Consider the following 24,042-nt stretch of genomic DNA (forward strand, 5'->3'; position numbering starts at 1 on the left):
AGGGTTAACCTTAAATCAGCCTCAGGGAGTCTATATGTAGAAATGTATGTAAACACACACACACACACACACACACACACACATCTCAGTATGTGTGTTAGTGCATTATGGGGGATGGAGAAAATAGAGAATTAATGCTGACTAGACATATCCGTCTTTGTGTGTTCACAGAGATTTATATGAATGTTTACAGGACTGCTACTGTATATTCACATGTAGGTATATGTGTTAGAACTGTATATTCACATGTAGGTGTATGTATCAGAACTGTATATTCACATGTAGGTGTATGTATCAGAACTGTATATTCACATGTAGGTGTATGTATCAGAACTGTATATTCACATGTAGGTGTATGTATTAGAACTGTATATTCACATGTAGGTGTATGTATCAGAACTGTATATTCACATGTAGGTGTATGTATTAGAACTGTATATTCACATGTAGGTGTATGTATTAGAACTGTATATTCACATGTAGGTGTATGTATCAGAACTGTATATTCACATGTAGGTGTATGTATTAGAACTGTATATTCACATGTAGGTGTATGTATCAGAACTGTATATTCACATGTAGGTATATGTGTTAGAACTGTATATTCACATGTAGGTGTATGTATTAGAACTGTATATTCACATGTAGGTGTATATATTAGAACTGTATATTCACATGTAGGTGTATGTATCAGAACTGTATATTCACATGTAGGTGTATGTATTAGAACTGTATATTCACATGTAGGTATATGTGTTAGAACTGTATATTCACATGTAGGTGTATGTATTAGAACTGTATATTCACATGTAGGTGTATGTATCAGAACTGTATATTCACATGTAGGTGTATGTATTAGAACTGTATATTCACATGTAGGTGTATGTATTAGAACTGTATATTCACATGTAGGTGTATGTATCAGAACTGTATATTCACATGTAGGTGTATGTATTAGAACTGTATATTCACATGTAGGTATATGTGTTAGAACTGTATATTCACATGTAGGTGTATGTATCAGAACTGTATATTCACATGTAGGTGTATGTATCAGAACTGTATATTCACATGTAGGTGTATGTATCAGAACTGTATATTCACATGTAGGTGTATGTATCAGAACTGTATATTCACATGTAGGTGTATGTATTAGAACTGTATATTCACATGTAGGTGTATGTATCAGAACTGTATATTCACATGTAGGTGTATGTATTAGAACTGTATATTCACATGTAGGTGTATGTATTAGAACTGTATATTCACATGTAGGTGTATGTATTAGAACTGTATATTCACATGTAGGTGTATGTATCAGAACTGTATATTCACATGTAGGTATATGTGTTAGAACTGTATATTCACATGTAGGTGTATGTATTAGAACTGTATATTCACATGTAGGTGTATGTATTAGAACTGTATATTCACATGTAGGTGTATGTATCAGAACTGTATATTCACATGTAGGTGTATGTATTAGAACTGTATATTCACATGTAGGTATATGTGTTAGAACTGTATATTCACATGTAGGTGTATGTATTAGAACTGTATATTCACATGTAGGTGTATGTATCAGAACTGTATATTCACATGTAGGTGTATGTATTAGAACTGTATATTCACATGTAGGTATATGTGTTAGAACTGTATATTCACATGTAGGTATATGTGTTAGAACTGTATATTCACATGTAGGTATATGTGTTAGAACTGTATATTCACATGTAGGTATATGTGTTAGAACTGTATATTCACATGTAGGTGTATGTATTAGAACTGTATATTCACATGTAGGTGTATGTATTAGAACTGTATATTCACATGTAGGTGTATGTATCAGAACTGTATATTCACATGTAGGTGTATGTATTAGAACTGTATATTCACATGTAGGTATATGTGTTAGAACTGTATATTCACATGTAGGTGTATGTATTAGAACTGTATATTCACATGTAGGTGTATGTATTAGAACTGTATATTCACATGTAGGTGTATGTATTAGAACTGTATATTCACATGTAGGTGTATGTATTAGAACTGTATATTCACATGTAGGTGTATGTATTAGAACTGTATATTCACATGTAGGTGTATGTATTAGAACTGTATATTCACATGTAGGTGTATGTATTAGAACTGTATATTCACATGTAGGTATATGTATTAGAACTGTATATTCACATGTAGGTGTATGTATCAGAACTGTATATTCACATGTAGGTGTATGTATCAGAACTGTATATTCACATGTAGGTGTATGTATTAGAACTGTATATTCACATGTAGGTGTATGTATTAGAACTGTATATTCACATGTAGGTATATGTATTAGAACTGTATATTCACATGTAGGTGTATGTATCAGAACTGTATATTCACATGTAGGTGTATGTATTAGAACTGTATATTCACATGTAGGTATATGTGTTAGAACTGTATATTCACATGTAGGTGTATGTATTAGAACTGTATATTCACATGTAGGTGTATGTATCAGTTTAGTAATTCATGATTTCATCATCCATAGAAGGGTCAGCCGAGGCTAGACCTGCCTGCTGTCCAAATGAACAGTGGTGATTAACTAATTGGATTCCACAGCACAGACAAAGGAATAGAGAGAAGAGGAGAGGAGTGGTTGAGGAGAGGAGAGAAGAGGAGAGAAGAGAAGAGGAGAAAAGAGAAGAAAAGAGAAGAAAAGAGAAAAGAGGAGGAGGAGAGAAAAGAGGAGAGGAGAGAAGAAAAGAGGAGAGAAGAGAAGAAAAGAGAAGAAAAGAGGAGACAAGAGAAGAGAAGAAAAGAGGAGAGGAGAGGAGAGGAGAGAAGAGGAGAGAAGAAAAGAAAAGAGGAGAGGAAAGAAGATGAAAGGAGAGGAAAGAAGAGGAGAGAAGAAAAGAGAGAAGAGAGAAGAAGAGAAGAAGAGAGGAGAAGAGAAGAGAAGAGAAGAGAAGAGAAGAGAAGAGAAGAGAAGAGAAGAGAAGAGAAGAGAAGAGAAGAAAAGAAAAGAGAATACAAAGACAAAGACAGGACCTAAAAGCAGGATCCCATCTCTTCCTGTACATCTCTAGTGCTGTCCACTGTAAAAGGTTGTTAGCTTCAAGAACCCACATAGAAATGAGTCCAAGATACAGAAAGCCACAGGCAGAGCAGAGCAGAGCAGGTACAGTCAGAATGGAAGAGTGAAGCGCAGGCCTGGGGAATGTGACAAACATGTGGTCATGACAAGAATTCACACAGCAGTGGATCTTAATAATTAACAAAATACATGTCAAATCATTGTTTCTTTTAAGTATAAATGTTGATTTGTGAAAAGTGAAAGATGAAAACAAACAGCTGACAAAAAAGATAAAAAGGATAAAACAAGGTGAAAACATCACAAAAGATGGAACAAGATATAAAGGATGACACAAGGTGAAAATGTCAGAAAAGACACAACACAAAAAAGATGAAATAAGATGAAGAGTTAAATAAGCAACTAGGAGAATGAAACAGAAGAGTGAAACAAGGGCAAAAGGTTCTAAAAGATGCAATGCCATGACAAGGATGAAACAAAGTTTGTGAATTACACTAGACAAAAAGGACAACAAAGGTAAAAACGCTGCTGAAGACATAACATGAAAAGGATAAAACAAGGGCGGAAATATCTTAAAAATATGGAACAAGATGAAAAGGATGAAACAAGGTGAAGACATCATGTAAGATTCAACACCCCTAACCCTAACCCTAACCCTAACCCTAGGTCATTTATCATACCACATGCTGAATGACAATAAAGGAATCTTGAAACTTCAGTTGAATTTCATATTAAACCAAACCACAGCAATCATTAAGAGGCCAGAGCCAATCAGGAGTTAGAATGACCTGAGCAAATGTCAGAGATCATTATATTTACAAGAAACTCCAAGATGTAAGGATTTACTGATGGTCTCATGGAGGACAGCCGCACAGTCCAGTCTGGTCAAGATCTTCATGTCACTTCTACTGTATTACCTTTGGAACGTGAGGGATGATGGATTTCACTAATATGATATGACGTTAGCATTTTTACTTTGAAGAATTTTCAGAACTGAAAACACCGGATTCCATTTGTGATGTAAAAAAAATAAACAGAACAGATTTAGTACATTTTCACCTGTGCTTCAGTCTGAACTGAGACGACACCATTTGCTCTCACATTCACACTTAAGGCCACTCGAGAACCCCCAGTTTATTCAGATGAATGTCTCTAGACCACAGAAGGAAGCTGGAATACTTGGAGAGAACCCACAGACAGATGGGAGAACATGTCAAAGGTGACAGACAGGGCTAACCTGAACGCTACAGCGCTGCCCTTGGAACATTTCTGAAGGGTTAATGAAAACAGAAGTAAACTTGAAAAGCCGAACCTGCCTCACTTTGACAAGATGAAGGACTATACTGGGCCAGACGATGCTCCATTTGTACAAGGTGTTTACATATGTATGCACGTATCTACATTTTATGTACTATTGTTCCAGATGTTGAACAGCCCAGTTAAAGGACTCACAGACACCTAATGACACCCATCTGTCTGTAAGTGCATGGCTGTTCAGCTGTCCAGAGTAAATTCTTTTTTTTTTTAAACAGTAAATGTTTGTTTATTATGAAGTCTTTCATTACTAAGTCTTACTTTTTTCTGCTGTATTTGAATCTCATTACTGACAAACCTCCTTATTACAAAAAAGAACCCTAATGCCCTGTCCACACACATACAGATCCTTTTCTAACCACAGATTTGACTGTTTCTGTGTACTTAACCTTCCTTTTAGAAAACACCTCCAGATCAATACAAATGCACAGAGACACCTTTGTTCCTGGTGGACTCTAAACTGTGGACACTGCAGATAATACTGGACATACAAGACACAGAAGCTTTGGTCTGTAAGGAATTTATACACTTAAATTACCTTGAATGTTGGTTTAGTTGGTTAATTCTTTAAACCATGTATATTATGCATGTCCCCAAATGTTTCAATGCTGACCTCAATCTCCTGCAGGTCTTGTACTGTCGTATACGCCTACATGACCTGTAACTGATGCCTCAGGTACAGGTTCAATTCACAAAGCAGCAATATGCATGCAGGAATTAGGGTTCGACACCATCGTTTTCTGTTCTCTTCCTTTACCCTGTTCACGTTGATACACACAAACTGGAATTTGGAAAAACCTTCACTCTGGAAAGCAGTTTCAAAGATCTCTGCTATGAAATTCAATTGATTCTGGCTGACAGTTTTGGAGAAGAAGTTTCTAGAAATCTGGACATAGATGACCTTGGGTTTGACCTTTCAAGGTCAGTCAAGCTTAAGGGTCATGGCACCAAATTAAAGCCCATATGTGACTTCCTATCTATTGCCAATAGTAATTATATCAATAACTTCAACTGTTTAAGTTATAGCGCTTTGAAATTTGTCCCATTGTAAACCAATGGGGACTTCTTAAATTTCAAGAAAATTCAAAATTCAATATTTCTCAATTCTTTGAAAAATTTAGTAGACCTTATCACAAAGATGTTTCACAATAAATATCAAGTCATTCTGACTGACGGTTTGGAGAAGAAGATTCTTGAAAATTGTTTATGGACGACGGACGGGCAGACGACCACTGATACCAATAGTCCATCAGACCCTTCAGACCGTTGGACTAACAAGAATTCCAAAGGATGCAATACAGTCGGAGATTACACATCATCCCCCCTTTAGATCATACCCACCTCACTGAATAGTTTCACTGTGTTAGAACATAGGCATCCAAAATCTAATTCTAGACCTTTAGATCCCAGGATCTGGATTCATGCAGTTACTCTGGGAGAACTGAAAGCCATTTCAGTATCGATGACTGTCAGTTTTTATTATTGTATGTACAAGCGGCTGTCAGATATGATGGATTTAAAAATGAAAAGGTGTTCTCAGTTCTGGATCTTCTTTTGCCAATATTTACCATGTTGACAGATATTATCAAAAGGCAATAGCAATAACTGCCCTCATGACAAATCCCAATTGTAGAAAAGAATATATAGGTTATGTATACTGACCCTTTGCACCAACGTCACAGTTACCACGTGACTAGGGCTGCAGTTCCACGGTGGACGGCAAAAGCAACACAACAAACAAACAAATGAGCGACAGATTCTGTCTACCAGCACTGAAAATAAAGTTTTGGAGTTGTCCTGCGAAGTGACTCACCTTACTGGATGGCACAAAGAACGCTATTTGGAGAAGCTAGCGATAGCAGGGCTAGCTACAGACCCATACCTTCTGCCTCCTGATGTGTTTACGGATCTAGCAAAATCCTCCAGTCTACCGGAGTTTAAAGCACATGACCTGTCCCATTCTGTTCTAAACGGAGTGTCCCCATACACAGGTGCAGATCTAAAAGAGTTTAAAGCACACAGTCTGTCCCATTCTGTTCTAAATGCAGTGTCCCCATACACAGGTGCAGATCTAAAAGAGTTTAAAGCACACAGTCTGTCCCATTCTGTTCTAAATGCAGTGTCCCCATACACAGGTGCAGATCTAAAAGAGTTTAAAGCACACAGTCTGTCCCATTCTGTTCTAAACGGAGTGTCCCCATACACAGGTGCAGATCTAAAAGAGTTTAAAGCACACAGTCTGTCCCATTCTGTTCTAAATGCAGTGTCCCCATACACAGGTGCAGATCTAAAAGAGTTTAAAGCACACAGTCTGTCCCATTCTGTTCTAAACGGAGTGTCCCCATACACAGGTGCAGATCTAAAAGAGTTTAAAGCACACAGTCTGTCCCATTCTGTTCTAAATGCAGTGTCCCCATACACAGGTGCAGATCTAAAAGAGTTTAAAGCACACAGTCTGTCCCATTCTGTTCTAAATGCAGTGTCCCCATACACAGGTGCAGATCTAAAAGAGTTTAAAAGCACACAGTCTGTCCCATTCTGTTCTAAACGGAGTGTCCCCATACACAGGTGCAGATCTAAAAGAGTTTAAAGCACACAGTCTGTCCCATTCTGTTCTAAACGGAGTGTCCCCATACACAGGTGCAGATCTAAAAGAGTTTAAAGCACACAGTCTGTCCCATTCTGTTCTAAACGGAGTGTCCCCATACACAGGTGCAGATCTAAAAGAGTTTAAAGCACACAGTCTGTCCCATTCTGTTCTAAATGCAGTGTCCCCATACACAGGTGCAGATCTAAAAGAGTTTAAAGCACATGACCTGTCCCATTCTGTTCTAAACGGAGTGTCCCCATACACAGGTGCAGATCTAAAAGAGTTTAAAGCACACAGTCTGTCCCATTCTGTTCTAAATGCAGTGTCCCCATACACAGGTGCAGATCTAAAAGAGTTTAAAGCACACAGTCTGTCCCATTCTGTTCTAAATGCAGTGTCCCCATACACAGGTGCAGATCTAAAAGAGTTTAAAGCACACAGTCTGTCCCATTCTGTTCTAAATGCAGTGTCCCCATACACAGGTGCAGATCTAAAGGAGTTTAAAGCACACAGTCTGTCCCATTCTGTTCTAAACGGAGTGTCCCCATACACAGGTGCAGATCTAAAAGAGTTTAAAGCACACAGTCTGTCCCATTCTGTTCTAAACGGAGTGTCCCCATACACAGGTGCAGATCTAAAAGAGTTTAAAGCACACAGTCTGTCCCATTCTGTTCTAAATGCAGTGTCCCCATACACAGGTGCAGATCTAAAAGAGTTTAAAGCACATGACCTGTCCCATTCTGTTCTAAACGGAGTGTCCCCATACACAGGTGCAGATCTAAAAGAGTTTAAAGCACACAGTCTGTCCCATTCTGTTCTAAATGCAGTGTCCCCATACACAGGTGCAGATCTAAAAGAGTTTAAAGCACACGACCTGTCCCATTCTGTTCTAAACGGAGTGTCCCCATACACAGGTGCAGATCTAAAAGAGTTTAAAGCACACAGTCTGTCCCATTCTGTTCTAAATGCAGTGTCCCCATACACAGGTGCAGATCTAAAAGAGTTTAAAGCACACAGTCTGTCCCATTCTGTTCTAAATGCAGTGTCCCCATACACAGGTGCAGATCTAAAAGAGTTTAAAGCACATGACCTGTCCCATTCTGTTCTAAACGGAGTGTCCCCATACACAGGTGCAGATCTAAAAGAGTTTAAAGCACACAGTCTGTCCCATTCTGTTCTAAACGGAGTGTCCCCATACACAGGTGCAGATCTAAAAGAGTTTAAAGCACACAGTCTGTCCCATTCTGTTCTAAATGCAGTGTCCCCATACACAGGTGCAGATCTAAAAGAGTTTAAAGCACATGACCTGTCCCATTCTGTTCTAAACGGAGTGTCCCCATACACAGGTGCAGATCTAAAAGAGTTTAAAGCACACAGTCTGTCCCATTCTGTTCTAAATGCAGTGTCCCCATACACAGGTGCAGATCTAAAAGAGTTTAAAGCACACAGTCTGTCCCATTCTGTTCTAAATGCAGTGTCCCCATACACAGGTGCAGATCTAAAAGAGTTTAAAGCACATGACCTGTCCCATTCTGTTCTAAACGGAGTGTCCCCATACACAGGTGCAGATCTAAAAGAGTTTAAAGCACACAGTCTGTCCCATTCTGTTCTAAACGGAGTGTCCCCATACACAGGTGCAGATCTAAACGCAGACTAAAGTCTGGATGATCCCAGTTCTTAGTCTCAGGTTAGTTTACCCAGTCTCTGTACTGTGCTCACGGCAGAGGAATGGATCTCATAATGGTAAAGGACAGATACAGCTAACGTTAGCTAGCTAGCTGTGTATGTTTTGAACATGTTTCCTCCATCATGCCATCAGAACTCAAACAGACTGGAACCAAAAGCAGCTCTAATGAACTGACACTGTAATAATGTTAGTGTGTCATCAGTATTCGCTCTGTTGTTGTAGTGTCTGCCTTTGTACTGTCTACACACAGTCATATGTACAGTTCCACCACTAGAACAGAAGGAACAGCATCAGGACAGTAACAGTAGGACATAGAACACAGTGGAGCTGGTCCAAAGGCAGACACTAGAACAGAGCTAATACTGAAGGGACTGATGACAGACCCTGGAACACAGTGGATCATAGGAGTTAACCCAGTCTACCACCTAGCTAGCATTAGGTGGAGCTAATGCTAATGCTCTGGACCCAAACAGAGTCTGTTCTATCTGTAATATCAGGTCCATCAGATCCAGGTTCTGTCTGGAACCAGCTGAAACCATGGATGGAACTGTTGTGTGCGACCACTGGACGTGGAAAGCAGGTTAAAAACCAACAAAAATGAGAACGTTCAGATCAAATTTGATATTAGCCGGTTTGCCGTCCAGTGTGCAGTCCGGCACTTCCGCCGTCCGTCATGGCACTTGTTTGCGGCACGAACAGAGTGTGACGTAATGTGCAAAGGGTCAATCCAACCTGTTTGAACGTGACTATTCTAACCTTAAGTGGATCACATTATGCATATGCTGACAGAGTCAAATACACAGAGGTTTGACTTCCTGTATGAGCACACACTGCTCTCACCTCTCCGTTGTGGAGCCCCGCCCCCACCAGCCCGTTCACCACCACTGGCTGGTTGTCATTTTCATCCAGAACCTTCTCTGGTACAGGAGGTGGTAGGTCCTCCTCTGGCTCCTCCAGAGGCTTATGGGGGACGCTGGGGTTATCAGAGTGCCTCTTGGCGTCGACGTCAGCACTGTGGCGGCTCTTCTTGTTCAGGTCCACCGAGGCGTACTCCACCCCCATACACAGGGGTCCACGCTCCGGTGTGCAGGGACTGAGGTGACCGTTGAGGAGGGTAGGAGGAGCAGGATGTGGGGGCTCATCGGGGGGTAGCTGGGCAGTACCATTAGGGAGTTCGAGCTGCACGGGGGGGTCTTTGAGCTCCTTAACTGTTTCGTACAGTGAGTCTTCAACGCTGACGTCACGTGATGCTGCTGCAATCTCCTTCACCACCTGCACGTGGACATATGAATCCTATGTTTAGATTATCTATGCTTTGTAAATGTCACAAATACACACTAAATGCATTCAGTTGCTGCACTTTAAATGAACTCACTCTCATTCTGACTGTAACACACAATAATTCTGTATCTGTATCAAGGTTATTAACAAAAACTGACGAAATGACAAAAACTAGAATTGTAAAAACATTTTCGTTAACTGAAATAAATAAAAACTATAATTAAAAGAAAAAAATCATAACTAAATGAAACTGTATTGTGTGTTTACAAAACTAACTAAAACAGATAAAAATTATGGATAAAAATCCCTTCGTTTTCGTCTTTGTCAATGTCGGATTGATACGAAAGCGAATTATTTTGCTCTAGCAATTTTATCTAGCGGCACCATATGATATTTAAGGGTCCGTCACTTGTGTTCACTTGTGGTTTCCAGTCGTCTTCTGGTCCCCACTCTACCTGGAAACATGGAGACTAAAGTTGGGAGAAAGCAGCAGAGTCCTGTCTGGGATTTATTTGAATATGACGACAGAGAAGAAGAGAAAAGAGACGACTAAACTAAAACTAATACTAAAACTAAGCGTTTAGAAAGTAATGAAAACTAATAAAAACTAGCAAACCCACTCTAAAAATGAATTAAAACGAACTGAATTAGAGAAAAAAAAAGTCAACACTAAATAAAACTAAACTAGAATGAAAAATCCAAAACTATTAGAACCTTGATCTGTATTTCAGTCAACCAATCACTGAACTGGGCAAACAGCTGATGCTTTAACCATCTGTAACAGGGACACGCTCACATTCTAGCTCTGTCGAAAATCAAAACGTGATTCCTCTCATGTGAACACAGACCTCATAGGTGCTGTCCCCAGAGGGTGGAGGTCTGTCCCCAATAAGGGCGTTGTTAGGAGGAATGCTAGGAAGCTCCCGGTCCTGAGGACACTTGGAGGACCTGAGCTCTGATTGGCTGGAGAGCATCTCCTCTGACGGCTGGGGACTGGTGTCCTGTGTGTCTGTGAGAACTGGAGGAGCACAAAAGAGAACACAAACCAGTCAGGAGAAGCAGAGAGCCAACTACAGTCCTCATTCCCAGAAGAGTTGGAATATTATGAACAAACTGAGATGTTGACAGGAAGTAAAGCTTGGGAAGTGTTATGTGTTATTTGACATTTCCTTTTATTACACTTTTTAATATTATATGAACTGAGGATACTAATTGCTGTACATTTTCAGGTGTAATTTGCATTTATACTTGGTGTTTCAAAGACTCAAGCTACTAAACCAGTGGTTCCAACCTTTTTTGGCTCATGACCCCATTTTAACATCACCAATTTCTGGTGACCCCAGACATTCTAAACAGAGAAATTTTTTTTGGTCAAAATTATTATTATTATTATTATTATTATTATTATTATTATTATTTTAAATATTTATTTCACAAAAGAAAATCATCCAGATACAGTGCAAACTTAGTGATACTGGGTCTTACATTTTGCAATTCTCCTTTGTGCACTCTTCCCACCCTCCACCCCTAATTAATTAATTTGTTTTTGATCATGTAATAGTTTGCTATACTATGTTGCAAAGAAATGTTAATTTTAGAGGACATTTAGTCTATATAATGTATATTATTGTGGACAGAGGCAGTAAATCCAGGTGTAGATTACTGCACAAAGGGAGAATTTTATTTTCCTTGGTCAGGATCTGTAGTCAGTCCAGCTGTGATTTACAAGGAGGACAGTTAATACTGAACAAACAAGAACTCAAACACTTGTGTTCACTTGTGGTTTCCAGTCGTCCTCTGGTCCCCACTCTACCTGGAAACATGGAGACTAAAGTTGGGAGAAAGCAGCAGAGTCCTGTCTGGGATTTATTTGAATACGACGACAGAGAAGAAGAGAAAAGAGATGACTAAACTAAAATTAATACTAAAACTAAGCGTTTAGAAGGTACCGAAAACTAATAAAAACTAGCAAACCTGCTCTAAAAATGAATTAAAACTAACTGAATTACAGAAAAAAAGTCAACACTAAATAAAACTAAACTATAATGAAAAATCCAAAACTATTACAACCTTGATCTGTATTTCAGATGTTATGAAAGAGCTGCAGCATCTGAAACTGACCACAATGAACATTTGACAGATAAACAGAACCACAGTACTGCAGTTTCACAACCACAGTTTGTCTTTTATGGATTGTGACTGTCTCTGTCAACTCACCATTTATTTTTTATTAGTAAGTTTTATTTATTTTTTTATCAATTACTAGAAATTTCAGGCAACCCCATTTGAATTCCAGGCGACCCCACGTGGGGTCCCGACCCCAAGGTTGAAAACCACTGTACTAAACAGTCTGTGGTGACCATTCTCTGATCTGTCATGTTGCCCATGTGTTGTCAGTTGTAAAGGTGGACTGGGGCCGGGACAGTCCAGCACCAGCACTCTGTGACTATGAAGCCACAGATGTCACAGAAAAATTCAACAGTGTTCGTTTTATGCATTTTCATACTTGAAGTTGTTAAGGAAAGCTACACTGGGAAACCCTTTTCTCTTCATGAAAAACACCCAAACACAAATGTGTACCTGTAAGTGAAGACACTCACTTTAAGTAAACTGGTAATGCTAAGTAATGACTTTGTGCTGTGGGCAGAAAGTAGAAGACTTGTCCCAGAGTTGGCTCAGAGCAGTTTTATCTTGAAGAAACTGCATCAGGAAGTTTGTGAAACACCTGAGCTAACTTGAAATTTGGAGTTAACATGTTCAGTGTAACTGGTACCAAAACTGTATCTATAAACATCTACTAATTTTACCATTTCTTACCAACTTAAGGTACAACATATGAACCCCATTATCACCAGAAAATGATTAGACTTTCAGGCAGCTGACAAATTAGAGCCATTTTTGATCATTGCCTGCTTGGTGAGCAGTTTGAGCCTGAGAGTTTCACTGTAAATGCCTTCACACTGATGGTCCCTTCACACATATTCAGGTCAGCAATGTGGACACTGATGCAGTCCCAGGCCATCAGAAATGCTCATTTTGCACCTTTCACTGGTAAAAGTCTGGATGGTCTTTTTCATCTATGAAAAGTGGAACCTAACGTCTGTTTCTCCTGCACTCCTGCAGAAATATGGACTTCCTACTGACTCTCAGTCCATCTGAGTAGAGCTTAGGTCCAAAGAACTCAGAGGTGCTTGTTGTGCAATATAGTTATCTCCGCCAAGGAGGTTATGTTTTTGCCAGGGTTTGTTTGTTTGTCTGTTTGTTTGTCTGTCTGTTTGTCTGTCCGTTAGTGTGCAACATAACTCAAAAAGTTATGGACAGATTTGGATGAAATTTTCAGGGTTTGTTGGAAATGGGATAAGGAAGAAATGATTAAATTTTGGTGGTGATCGGGAGTGGGGGGGCCCACGGGGGGGCCAACTGATCAGCCTTGGCGGAGGTCTGCGCTCTCCGAGTGCTTCTAGTTTCAGGTGTGAAGAGGGGTCCTCCCATGGACTCTCAGAATGTATTCACTGCATCATTTACTGTAGATCATTTTCTTTCAGGTTCCACATTCAGCCCTATTTGGTCTACAGTGGGCCGAACCAGTAAAATAATAACAGAATAACCGATAAATAATGACAACTGACTATTTCTGTTTTTGATTTAGTGCTAAAAAACCCATTAAATTATAAAAATACTTACTTTTATAAACTATCCAAATAAAAAAGATATGAATAACCTGAAAAAACTGAAATTTCTTAAGAAAAATCAGTGCAATTTTAACAATATTCTGCCTCAACTTATCATTTCTACATGTGCATTATGACTCAGATCTACAAAGACACTAAACACTGAGGAACAGGCAGAAAAGAGTTCAAATTAGGCTGAATTTTCTACAGACATTTCAGGTTGATCATATTTGTTCAGGTTATTCACATTTTATCATAGCAGAACAGTCTGTAAATGTAAATATTTTCATAATTTAATGTTATTTTTTGCACTTAAAAAAAAGACAAAAATTTGAAGTTGTCATTATTTATCGGCACAATGTAATATTATTTTTTTTCACATCAAACCCAGAGGAAAATATGGAGTCATTATTTTTTGTAGGTTATTATGCTGTTATGCTATGATGCTATTATGAGTTCCACAGCCTTGACTGTGGAATTTTTGCACTTTCCAAATTCATCCCAGGGGCCGGATTGGAACCTTTGGTGGGACGCATTTGGCCCCCAGGACGCATGTCTGACACCCCTGGTGTAGATGGTGAAAGACTGAAATTTTTTGAATATTTTGCTGAGAATATGTTCTTATACAGGATGCTGATTCTATGTTCAGCCATGAGCCTCTAACCTGTTGCCAAATACACAGATAATTCTCAAATCCAACACAGCAGTGTTACTTAGATACATAAAGTCAATATACTTTTCAGTTTTATTTTGTCCTTAAATCTTTTCTTTAATGTGTTGCAGCCGCTAAAATCAAATTTTTTTTTTGATATTTACAAAATACAATTAAGGCATTCAGTGAAAATACTGAAAATCTTTCCTTTGACAAATCACCAGTATTAGTTTTTATTGTATTTTTGCAAATGGATATTTGAAGTGAGTTTAACAGAAAAACAAAAATACATATTTTAAGCAAAAAATTCATGGGAAGGAATGCTTTGCAGACCAAAAAAGAGTTTGTTTGATGTGCTGTTTGGAAAAAGGGATTTATAACGTAGATATCAAAGTGGAAGAAAAATCCAAGGCACTCTCTTTAAACATTAAAATGCTTTTATTAACATGGCATGGTCATATCTAGACCAAAAAAACACTACGCGTTTTGGCCTTGGATTTTTCTTCTAATTTGATATCTACATATTTTAAGCAGTTAAAAAGTGCTAGAGTGTCAATCCGTGCGTTTCCATGACAACTTTTATTCCTGGTTTAATCTGAATAAACGTTAGCTCCTATTTCAGATGTCCATGTAAACACCTTATTCCAGTTGAAAAAGAATAGTTCGGAATAAATTTAAATCTGAATAAAGTCACTGGTTTAATCCCCTTTTAATTCTGAACTAAATTCTTCCTGGACATGTAAACCCTTTGTTCCGTTTGGACTTTATTCCTTCCATTCTGCACATGCTCAGTGTCTTGTCCTGTGGCGATGACGCACACATTCTGCGCCGGTGGAAGAATCTGCACTGCAGTCTAGTCTTCCCAAAGCGTTCCAGTGGAATATTCTGATGGGATCTACCAGCCTGGAAAACCCTGAAGGAACAGTTCAACACCTGTTTTTTATTAATTCATTTGTCATGAACTAATGAGTTCCATAAGTGGGTAAATCAGTTTGCACTGCAGTGCACCGATTGACTTGTTCTCGTAGCCCTTCCGTTAGCTTAGCTTAGCCTAGCTTAGCATAATGGCTTCATTCCTCTGGTCAGACGTAGCCAGGCTTTTAGAGGTGATTCGTAGTATTGTATGAGTGATTTTGGTAAATTCAGTTCTCCCTAATCATTCCTTTAGTCCGCTGGGGTCAATATGATCACAAACTGAGGCTCAGATCATGGTCATGTGACTTACTGCAGGAAGAAAATCTGGGGAAATAAAAACTAATACAAAGCTAAAACGGTAAAGCCAAGCTAATTTAGCGCATGCATCCCTTCCAACAAAAAGATTTTCCAGCTTCCGTCAACACAACAGTCCACAGATTGTATGAGTGCAGTAAGTCGCAGATCTAAAGAAATAATTAGGGAGAATCGGAATTCAGAAAATCACTGACAAAAGACAACAAATCACCTTTAAAAAACTGGCTACATGGGACCATGGAAATGCAGAGACTATGCTAAGCTAAGCTAACAGAAGGGCTAAACTAAGCTAACAGAAGGGCTGCCAGAACAAGGCAACGTGAGCACTGCAGCACAAACCCTTCTGCTCACTGATCTACCTCTTTAATACCTCATGTAAACCTTTATTCGGGTTTAACATTTCCATGTAAACAGAAGAGAAAATACTTTAGTTCCGAATTAATTTCTTCTGGAAAAATAAATTGGATTTAAAAAACATCATGTAACCGTACCCAATACCTTGAAACCTGTGTTAAGTGTGTCATCCCTCGTGTGTTGTTCCTTTTGTGTGTATTTCTCTATCCTGTATTGAACATGAATAGATTTGATTTGATACTTTTAACAGTTTAACACTTTCCTTTCCTTCCTACTCCAGCCAACTCCAACAGCTCCAGTATGATGGACAAAAATGAGGTACCAGTGACCTTAAATCAGTTCCTGGGTGCTTAACAGCTTTAATGTGGACTCACTTGTACCGCTGGTTAGAGGGCCGTTGTGAGAGCTGCTGATGGCCAAGTCGGTGGCTGGACTGTCTGCTGATTGGCTGATGGTCTCTCGCTCTGACACCTGCAAAAAAAAGAAAAGAAGCAGTTGTCAGCGGTGGCCGGACTTGGAACACAAAAAACTACTGTTTACCTGAGTACTGGCAGAAGTCAATCCAGACATGAATGCAAAGAGAACACTCGTCTTAGCTTCTTCTAGCTGCACATTACTCAAAACACAAAATACAATCCAGGTCCTTAGTTGTGGTTACAATCTTCATGCCTGCTTTTCCTAGATTGGACTAAAATTATACATCACCTTCAGCTCATTATATGTGCACGCTTAATCAAATGTAGTGTATATTCACTCACTACCACGGCATGTCTTGGATTTGTGCTAGTGGTTAAAACTGAACTGCTAAAGACATGCCACTGTTCATTCATGTCCCAGTTGGATGTTATTGGGATTATGACAGGAGTCGTTTTGGTATGAGGGGCTCTCACAGATACATTATGTTTGTCAAACTTCTTAATCAGTAAGAAAAGAAGTCAAGCAAGTTAGTGTTCAACAGAAGATGAAAAAGTGACAGCATTAGTAGTTCACCTCAGAAAACGCTTTCATTATTGTCCTTGTTTACTTCTGCTTCCACAAAGAAGGTTAAAGCTACAAGGGGCACAGTCTTCCTAGAGGGGTATCTACGTGGATCAGACAGTTAGATTTCTAACAGTTTTAAGAGTCATTTCGTCCCTTGAGAATCGGCTGGTTCTACGTCCACTTTTCCTCATTTTTTTTAGAAAACAGAGTTTGAAAATGTCACCTGTCTGATCTGTGATATTTGCAGTTATCAGTCATCTTTTGTGTGGAATAGTGTTGACTGTGGAAGGAACCCTAAACATATTGTTCACATGTTCTAAATCTCCATAGGCTTACAGATAGAAGAAGTCAAAAATGGACATAGAACTTTGTGATTCCAAGGTCTGGAAGTTGTCCCTGGTCCACATGTTCTATGTCCACCAGAGGAGCTGGTGCCTTTACAGGTGTCACTGATGATCCAAAGCAGGAAGTTCTATGTCCACCACAGCTGTTTGAAAAAAGTTATGAACAAACTAAGAACGTTTTAGTCACTGATTACATGGATTTTATACTGATGTCACAAAATGGAACATTAAAAACCCTCCTCTGCTAGTGTTTTCCAATCCACATGCATTTAAGGTGGACAACTCAAATGAGCACATCTGTCCTTTTTCATTAAAGGTAGAATGGTGAATAAATGTGTTCAGACACCTGGAGGACCTGAGGAAACTGTGTTCACTCAGTTTTCATGGAAAACAAGCATTTTCAGCCATACTTCAATCCTCAAAGGAGGAGAATTAGTTGTGGAATGGAGGCAGATGATGTGGAACAGCATGAACCACCTTTAAGACTGAGGAGTGATGAGGAGTGAACATTCTGAGTCCACTCAGATAAAAGTCCATGAATGAGACACATCCTCATTTGAACCTGATACCGGACAACACTGACCACTGGACCAGAATCCAGAACATAAAAAATAAAAATTAGAAAAAAAGTGTATGAAATGCAAAAATTGCCTCAAAATTAAATCTACATTCACAGATAAAATGATTCTATCAAATCAATGACAAGTCTGTAAATGAGACACATTCTCATTTAAACCTGAGGAGGACAATATTGGACACTTGAGCAAAATCTAGTCTGAAAGAATGAAAGGATGAAAAAGAAAACTGATCCACAAATGACACATTTTGCGTCCAAATGCCTCATCCACTCAAATCTAAACTGACTCAAATACACAAGTTTATCTGTGAGCCTCCTTCTCAGACCTGACTCTGGGACAGCCTTGGCCGTCTAAAAATGACACATTTGAACACTGAACTACTGTGAACAAACATTAAACTAAACTATTTCCATGACAGCCCTGTTCACACCAATCATTTCAAACTTTTACCAGGATCCAAATGCCTTACTGAGGCATCAACGGCAGAAAGGAAACATGTCTCAGTCCATTTCAGACCCCCTCCATGTATTTTCTGGGCATACATCTTTTTTGAGTGAATGTCACATGATCCAGGTCTGGCCCCTGATTGGCTCCTTGGACATAGAACTACCTGATCTGAAACCAGCTCCACTCAGGTCATAGAACTAAATGTTTCTAGGTGTGAGTGTGTGTAGATGTTTAGCTTGGAGCTAAGAACTTTGGGACAGAAACTGAAATGAATTTAGAATGTCCTGATATGTTTAACTCCCCTTCTGCAAAAAGTGGACATAGAAGCAGTTGATTCTCAAAGGATGATTTATAACCAAATCCAAGTCTGAGTTTTGACTCGCTTTCACATCGATGTCTGGACTTTCAGATTTTCCACTTTGATCCAAAATGTGAAACCACAATGTGAACCGAACCGTCGGACCAAAGAGGCCTGTATCAAACCAAACCATGGCATGGTTTATTCACAGTGTGAAAACACATTTTGGATAGTTTTGTCTTTTGGATCAATCAAATAAATATAGGCAGAAACATAAAAAGCAAAAACAAAGAAGTTAAAAAAAGGGCTCAAATAACAATCTGCCAATATCCAATGCACATGATGACAAAAGGACATATTAGTCCGATGCCAAAATTGCAGTGTGAAACCAAAACTAAGTTGCCCAAATACACACATTGTAACACATATATGGTCCTTGGTCTGAAAACAACCATAGAAAAATATTTTTTGTTGCTGAAGCATTGCAGGAAAATCCAAAGGTAAGTAGTGGATAAGTGGTGATAGTAATTAGGGTTATTCAATGATTAAATGATACGGCTTTATACAGCTTAATGTAGTGCACTGTGCAAACGTCTTTGGCCACCTTTATCTTTACTACTTCAGCAGGGTTGTAATGAGCATATGTACTTCTCATTTTCTTTTCTTCAGATACCACAGGAAAATACAGGAGATATTTGCACAGCCATAAAAGACAAACAAAAACTGAATTAAGTGGGTTCTAAAGGTTAAAGTCACTACTAAATGTAAACCCAGTCTCCATAAAAACAAGCAGAACAAACAGAAGCATCTGACATGTGTTGAATGAAACCTGGTATAAAACATCAGAAAATGAACAAAATAAAGCTCATATTGTCTGAACAAAAGGGTTAAAAACATGTTAAGTGCTCTGCCTTTAGGCTGAGCAAATCAGGTACAGCAAACTGTTTTTAGTTGCATGGAATGGATTGCCAGGGTTTGTGTTGTTGGAAAATGACAGAATGTTTTCAAAAGAAATGAAAACTTTCCTTGTTTATACAACAGCAAAGAAACGGAAAGAGTACTGATAATATTGAAAGATGTCTTATGATTTGTATCAGACAGTTACTGTTTGGTGAAGGAGTACAAATGTATAGGACTTATTTTGTTTGTTTATTTTTATTGCATTGGGCTTTTATATATGTCCTGTTTGTGTGTGTGTGTGTGTGTGTGTGTGTGTTTGTGTGGGTGTGTGTGGGTGGGTGTGAATGGTGTAAGATTAATGTAAATAATTAAAATTGTAATGTAATGTAGAGGAGGCCCCAGGAAGAATAGCCACTGATGATTCAGTTGCTAATGGGGATCTGAATAAATGAAATGAAATGAAGTGCAAATGGAGGTCACAGTAAATACTACCACTTTGGTTTATAGAAGCTGTTTTTTCCCTACATTTTTTTTCATCGCTGTACTTTGCATATATCCAGATTGTAGCTTAATACAGAGACTGAGAAATTCATATGTGTGGTCATTAAAACTTTACGAAACCATTAAATCTAATGTTGGACTAGGACTTTTGCACAGTACTGTATTGTAACAGTCTGGAATGCATGTTCTCCTGAATGATCCACACCACATAGCAGGGAAAAGAAAACCAGCTATACTAATTAAACAGTGAAAAGACAAAAACCTGAATCCCTGATATAATCCGTTTCTATAGTGAGTAGATGACACTCCCATCCAGACTGTCATCAGCTCAAAATATCTGTCAGTGATAAGATTATCTGAAGTGATCAGGACATTTCAAGTAGACGCAGCGTTGATTTTTCATCGCTCCTTTTCTATTAGTGATAATATGACAAATTCCCTCTAAATACCACCGGTAACAGTCACATCTTTGTTTCAGGTTGTTGTTTTTCTTCAGTGTCCAGTCAGATTGTGCACCAACAGCTGCACAACCCCACCTAGTGGCCAATTATGCTCATAACCTTTGCTGTCCATGATGTCATCTTTAACTATTTTATGACCCAGACTGCTTTTCTGTCAGATTAATGGCATTAATATTTTTAGCTCGAGCTGTAATAACAAGCATATACACACTGCACTGCATGAAAAGAGGAAAATTTCCCCAAGAGGTAAAACATTATGGAACTCAACTTTCTGTAAAACTGAGTGGTCAAAAGCCTGGACATTACCACATAAATACTAACCAAATTAGAATTATACATCTACAGATTTGACATAACGTATATCCCTCCAATGCTATTTTATCTCGATTTTTTGAAGTGGAAGAAATGTGTAACTTTTGTCATTCTTGTCCTGAAACTACTCTACACTTATTCTTTCTGTGTGAACACTCTTCAACTTCCGGTTTAAAATTGAAAAAAATATATCTTATATAAAAGTAATGAAAAGATAACTATAACATCCCAAAATGTAATTACATATTTTAAACATGACATTTGCAATTTAGAATTTGTTGTAAATTTGATCATTTTATTTGGAAAATTTCATATACATAAAAATAAATATACCAAAACACACCCAAATTTTACAATCTTCCTGATGGAATTTGAAAAATATATTAAATCTTTAGAATTTATCTTTAACAAAAAAAAGCACTAGCACCCTGGCAATTTATAAATAATTCTTTAAAACAGACTGAAGTCTCTGTTGCATTTATTTATTTTAGATTTGTTATTTTCATTTATTTATTTTTATACTATTATTTGTCTATTCTGCTTTGTGTCCATAAATCTATGCATTATTTTCTTAAACTTATTTGCTGAAATGCTTTTTCCTTTTTGACATCTTGTTGCTTGTTTGTTCAAAATGTATGTATTGTATACTCAAATATGTTCAAGAAAGTTGGAAAAAAAGACTGCTTTTCTGTCACTTTGTTTGATTCAAGACAATGTGTAATCACTACAAGATGTACACCTTTGGAAATTCTTATTATTATTACTTGTGATTTTCTATAGAAATCCAATATAACGGTCCTTCAACATAACTTGATCGTTTGCTCTTAGCATTTCAGTTCTTCATTAATTGTTGTGTCTTAATCTGTGTGTTAGTTATTGTTCATGTGAGTTTTGACAGATTTTTAGTTTTTACTTTTACATCACATTTATAAAGCTGTTCTTTCCGTGCTTTGTCAGAGGAAACATCAATATTTTCAAAGCTGTAGGAAGAAAATGTAGAGATTTTCAGAGAAAACAAAAAAATTAAATCAAGGATTTTTTGTTCTTGCTTTCACCTTATTACAGCAAAATGAACAAATAATAAACAAAATTAACACCAAAAAAATGAACAAGATAATAAAGAAAATGAGCAAAAGAAAAACAACAAAATAAATTAAAATGATAAAAAAACAAATGAAAAAAACAAAAATCTAAAAATGAATGAAACAAGATAAAATAAGCAATAAAATGAGCAAATACAATCAACATGATGAATAAAATAATGAGTTAATAAAGACAATTGGAAAACTAAAAGCAACATAATAAAAAATTGTAAAAAAAAAAAAAATAACCAAGGAAATAAAGAAAAATGTAAAAATAAACAATATAAGATAAATTAAGCAACAAAATGAGCAAAAGCAATCAACGAAATGAATAGAATAAACAAAAATAATCATACAACAACAAATAATAAACAACAAATCAACAAATGTATTTTTTCAGGGTGAATCAAGAATTAATTTGAAAGATGTGGAAAAAATATTGAGATTTTCTGTTTTTACCCTGATGAATTCTAATGTAGGCCGTCATAGTTCAACTCCCAAAAACAAAAAATGAAACGCTCTGCTCTCCATTTCCATCCTTTAAAATGAACCAAAGCACATACTGAACAACCAGGATGGGCAGTGAGCGTACAGGGAGCCCCCCCCCCACCCCCACAGCACTGAGATGTGGTTGTATGGGACACTGTTACTGCTACTCTTGCATTCAAACAGAAAAAGGGTAAAAAATAAAAACAGTACAGTAGTCTGAGGAGGAGGTCTATGACTCACTAAATTCCTTAACTGAGGACTTGCTGCTGACGTCACTGGTCATGTGATTGTTGTTTACACCGCCATATTGGTAGGCACGCTATCTGGATCCAGAAAGTCTGAACTGTTGCTTTATAACTTGTTTTTCTTTGGACTGGTGTTTGCGTGTTTTGTTATTTGTAAGTCTGTCTGCTTGTGATAAAGGAACCATAGATGAGTTTACATGTTTACGAAACACAGTGATGCCTGTGAAACTCGGAGGTAAAACCAGTGTTCTCAGCTCCAGCCGGCTCACATCAGCCGTACACCTGCAGGTTCCGCCCCAGAACTGGTGAACGAGCCCATATGTTAGCTCTGAAACGCTCCGTGAACTGTCTGTGTCCTAAAGCCCCTCCCATCTTCTCTTTCACGGCCGCATAATTTGACTGGACCTCATGTGGAAGGCTGTCCCATAGTTACAGCAGACTGGCACAGACGGGGGGGGGTTGTCTCCAGCTCCAGATGAACTCAGAGGTGTCGCCCGCCGTAGCTCCGCCCACTTCCATCTGCCTCACCCAGCTGAGGAAACTAAAGGGAGCAGGTAGATCCACAGACACTCTGTCTGTAGGTGATAGTCCAGGGGAAGTCCTCCTGTAGGTTTAAAGGGCTCTGAAAGCACCAGACCACATGAGGACAGTTCTGTTTTTCCACACCGCTAAGCGAAACAGACACACAGGCTAACTGTACTGAGAAGCTAGGCTAACTGCGGTAATAACTGTAAACAGCGGTGGGCAGAACAGAACCAGCACTGACACCAGTGGAACCCAGTGGTCTGTATGCAGAACTGATACTGGTGAAAGAGAAGGAATAAACAGCACACAGGAGTTCAGCAGGTCCATCCTTTAACACGCTGTACGAGCCAAGGAAAGCTCGCCTACCAATATGGCGGCGTAAACAGAAAACCACGTGATCATGTGACGTTTGTGCAAAACCTCAATAAGCACTCGCAGAGATATTTCTATATTCAAAATGATCTGAATTTATTTTCACCAACAAAAATATTCTCCGTGGTTGACTTCAACTTCACAATAATCAAACAAAAAAAACCTTCTTTAGGAGATATAGAGTATTTGGTGTATATTTAGCGGTAGATAAACTGTCTCACTCCTCACTCCTTCCACTTGACAGTCAGACCAAGAGCAGAACCAGCTGTCCTCTGTCCCTGATCACAGGAGGAGGACGGTCCGACCAGGAGGAGGACGTGAGCAGCTGAAAACAATATGAAATCAATCATAATTCATTAATCAATATGACCATTGGCCTTATTTAGATTTACCATTATCCAAAAAATGTATGAATAATATAAATGGCTCCAACAGAGACGGTGAAACCCAAAGACCACAACACCATGTGACCTGTCAGCCTTTGACACAGTCCGTCATTTCAACAGGCCCGTCCTGAAACCGTCGGACCACATTTCAATGGCACTGCTGCTGAAAGGTCACAGAGGAAACATCCACCAGCCACAAAGAGGAACTGTGGAAACATGCCAACGCCAACACACACCAACACACCAACCCAAAGAGAGGG

At 38.4% G+C, this 24,042-nt stretch overlaps 1 protein-coding gene across 1 annotated transcript in view; it reads right to left on the minus strand.

The window, feature by feature from the left end:
- The window catches only part of LOC115428534 (phosphoprotein associated with glycosphingolipid-enriched microdomains 1-like), a 175,909-nt gene that overhangs the window by 13,138 nt on the left and 138,729 nt on the right, over nucleotides 1-24,042 (minus strand). Inside the window, exons 5-7 of the mRNA XM_030147631.1 lie at nucleotides 16,236-16,332; nucleotides 10,803-10,972; nucleotides 9,514-9,945 (exon numbers count right to left, since the gene is read on the minus strand). Coding sequence (XP_030003491.1) covers nucleotides 9,514-9,945; nucleotides 10,803-10,972; nucleotides 16,236-16,332 — 699 coding nt within the window. The remainder of the gene's footprint in view (nucleotides 1-9,513; nucleotides 9,946-10,802; nucleotides 10,973-16,235; nucleotides 16,333-24,042) is intronic.

The sequence above is a fragment of the Sphaeramia orbicularis genome, chromosome 11 (genome assembly GCF_902148855.1).
Source record: "Sphaeramia orbicularis chromosome 11, fSphaOr1.1, whole genome shotgun sequence".
NCBI lineage: Eukaryota > Metazoa > Chordata > Actinopteri > Kurtiformes > Apogonidae > Sphaeramia > Sphaeramia orbicularis.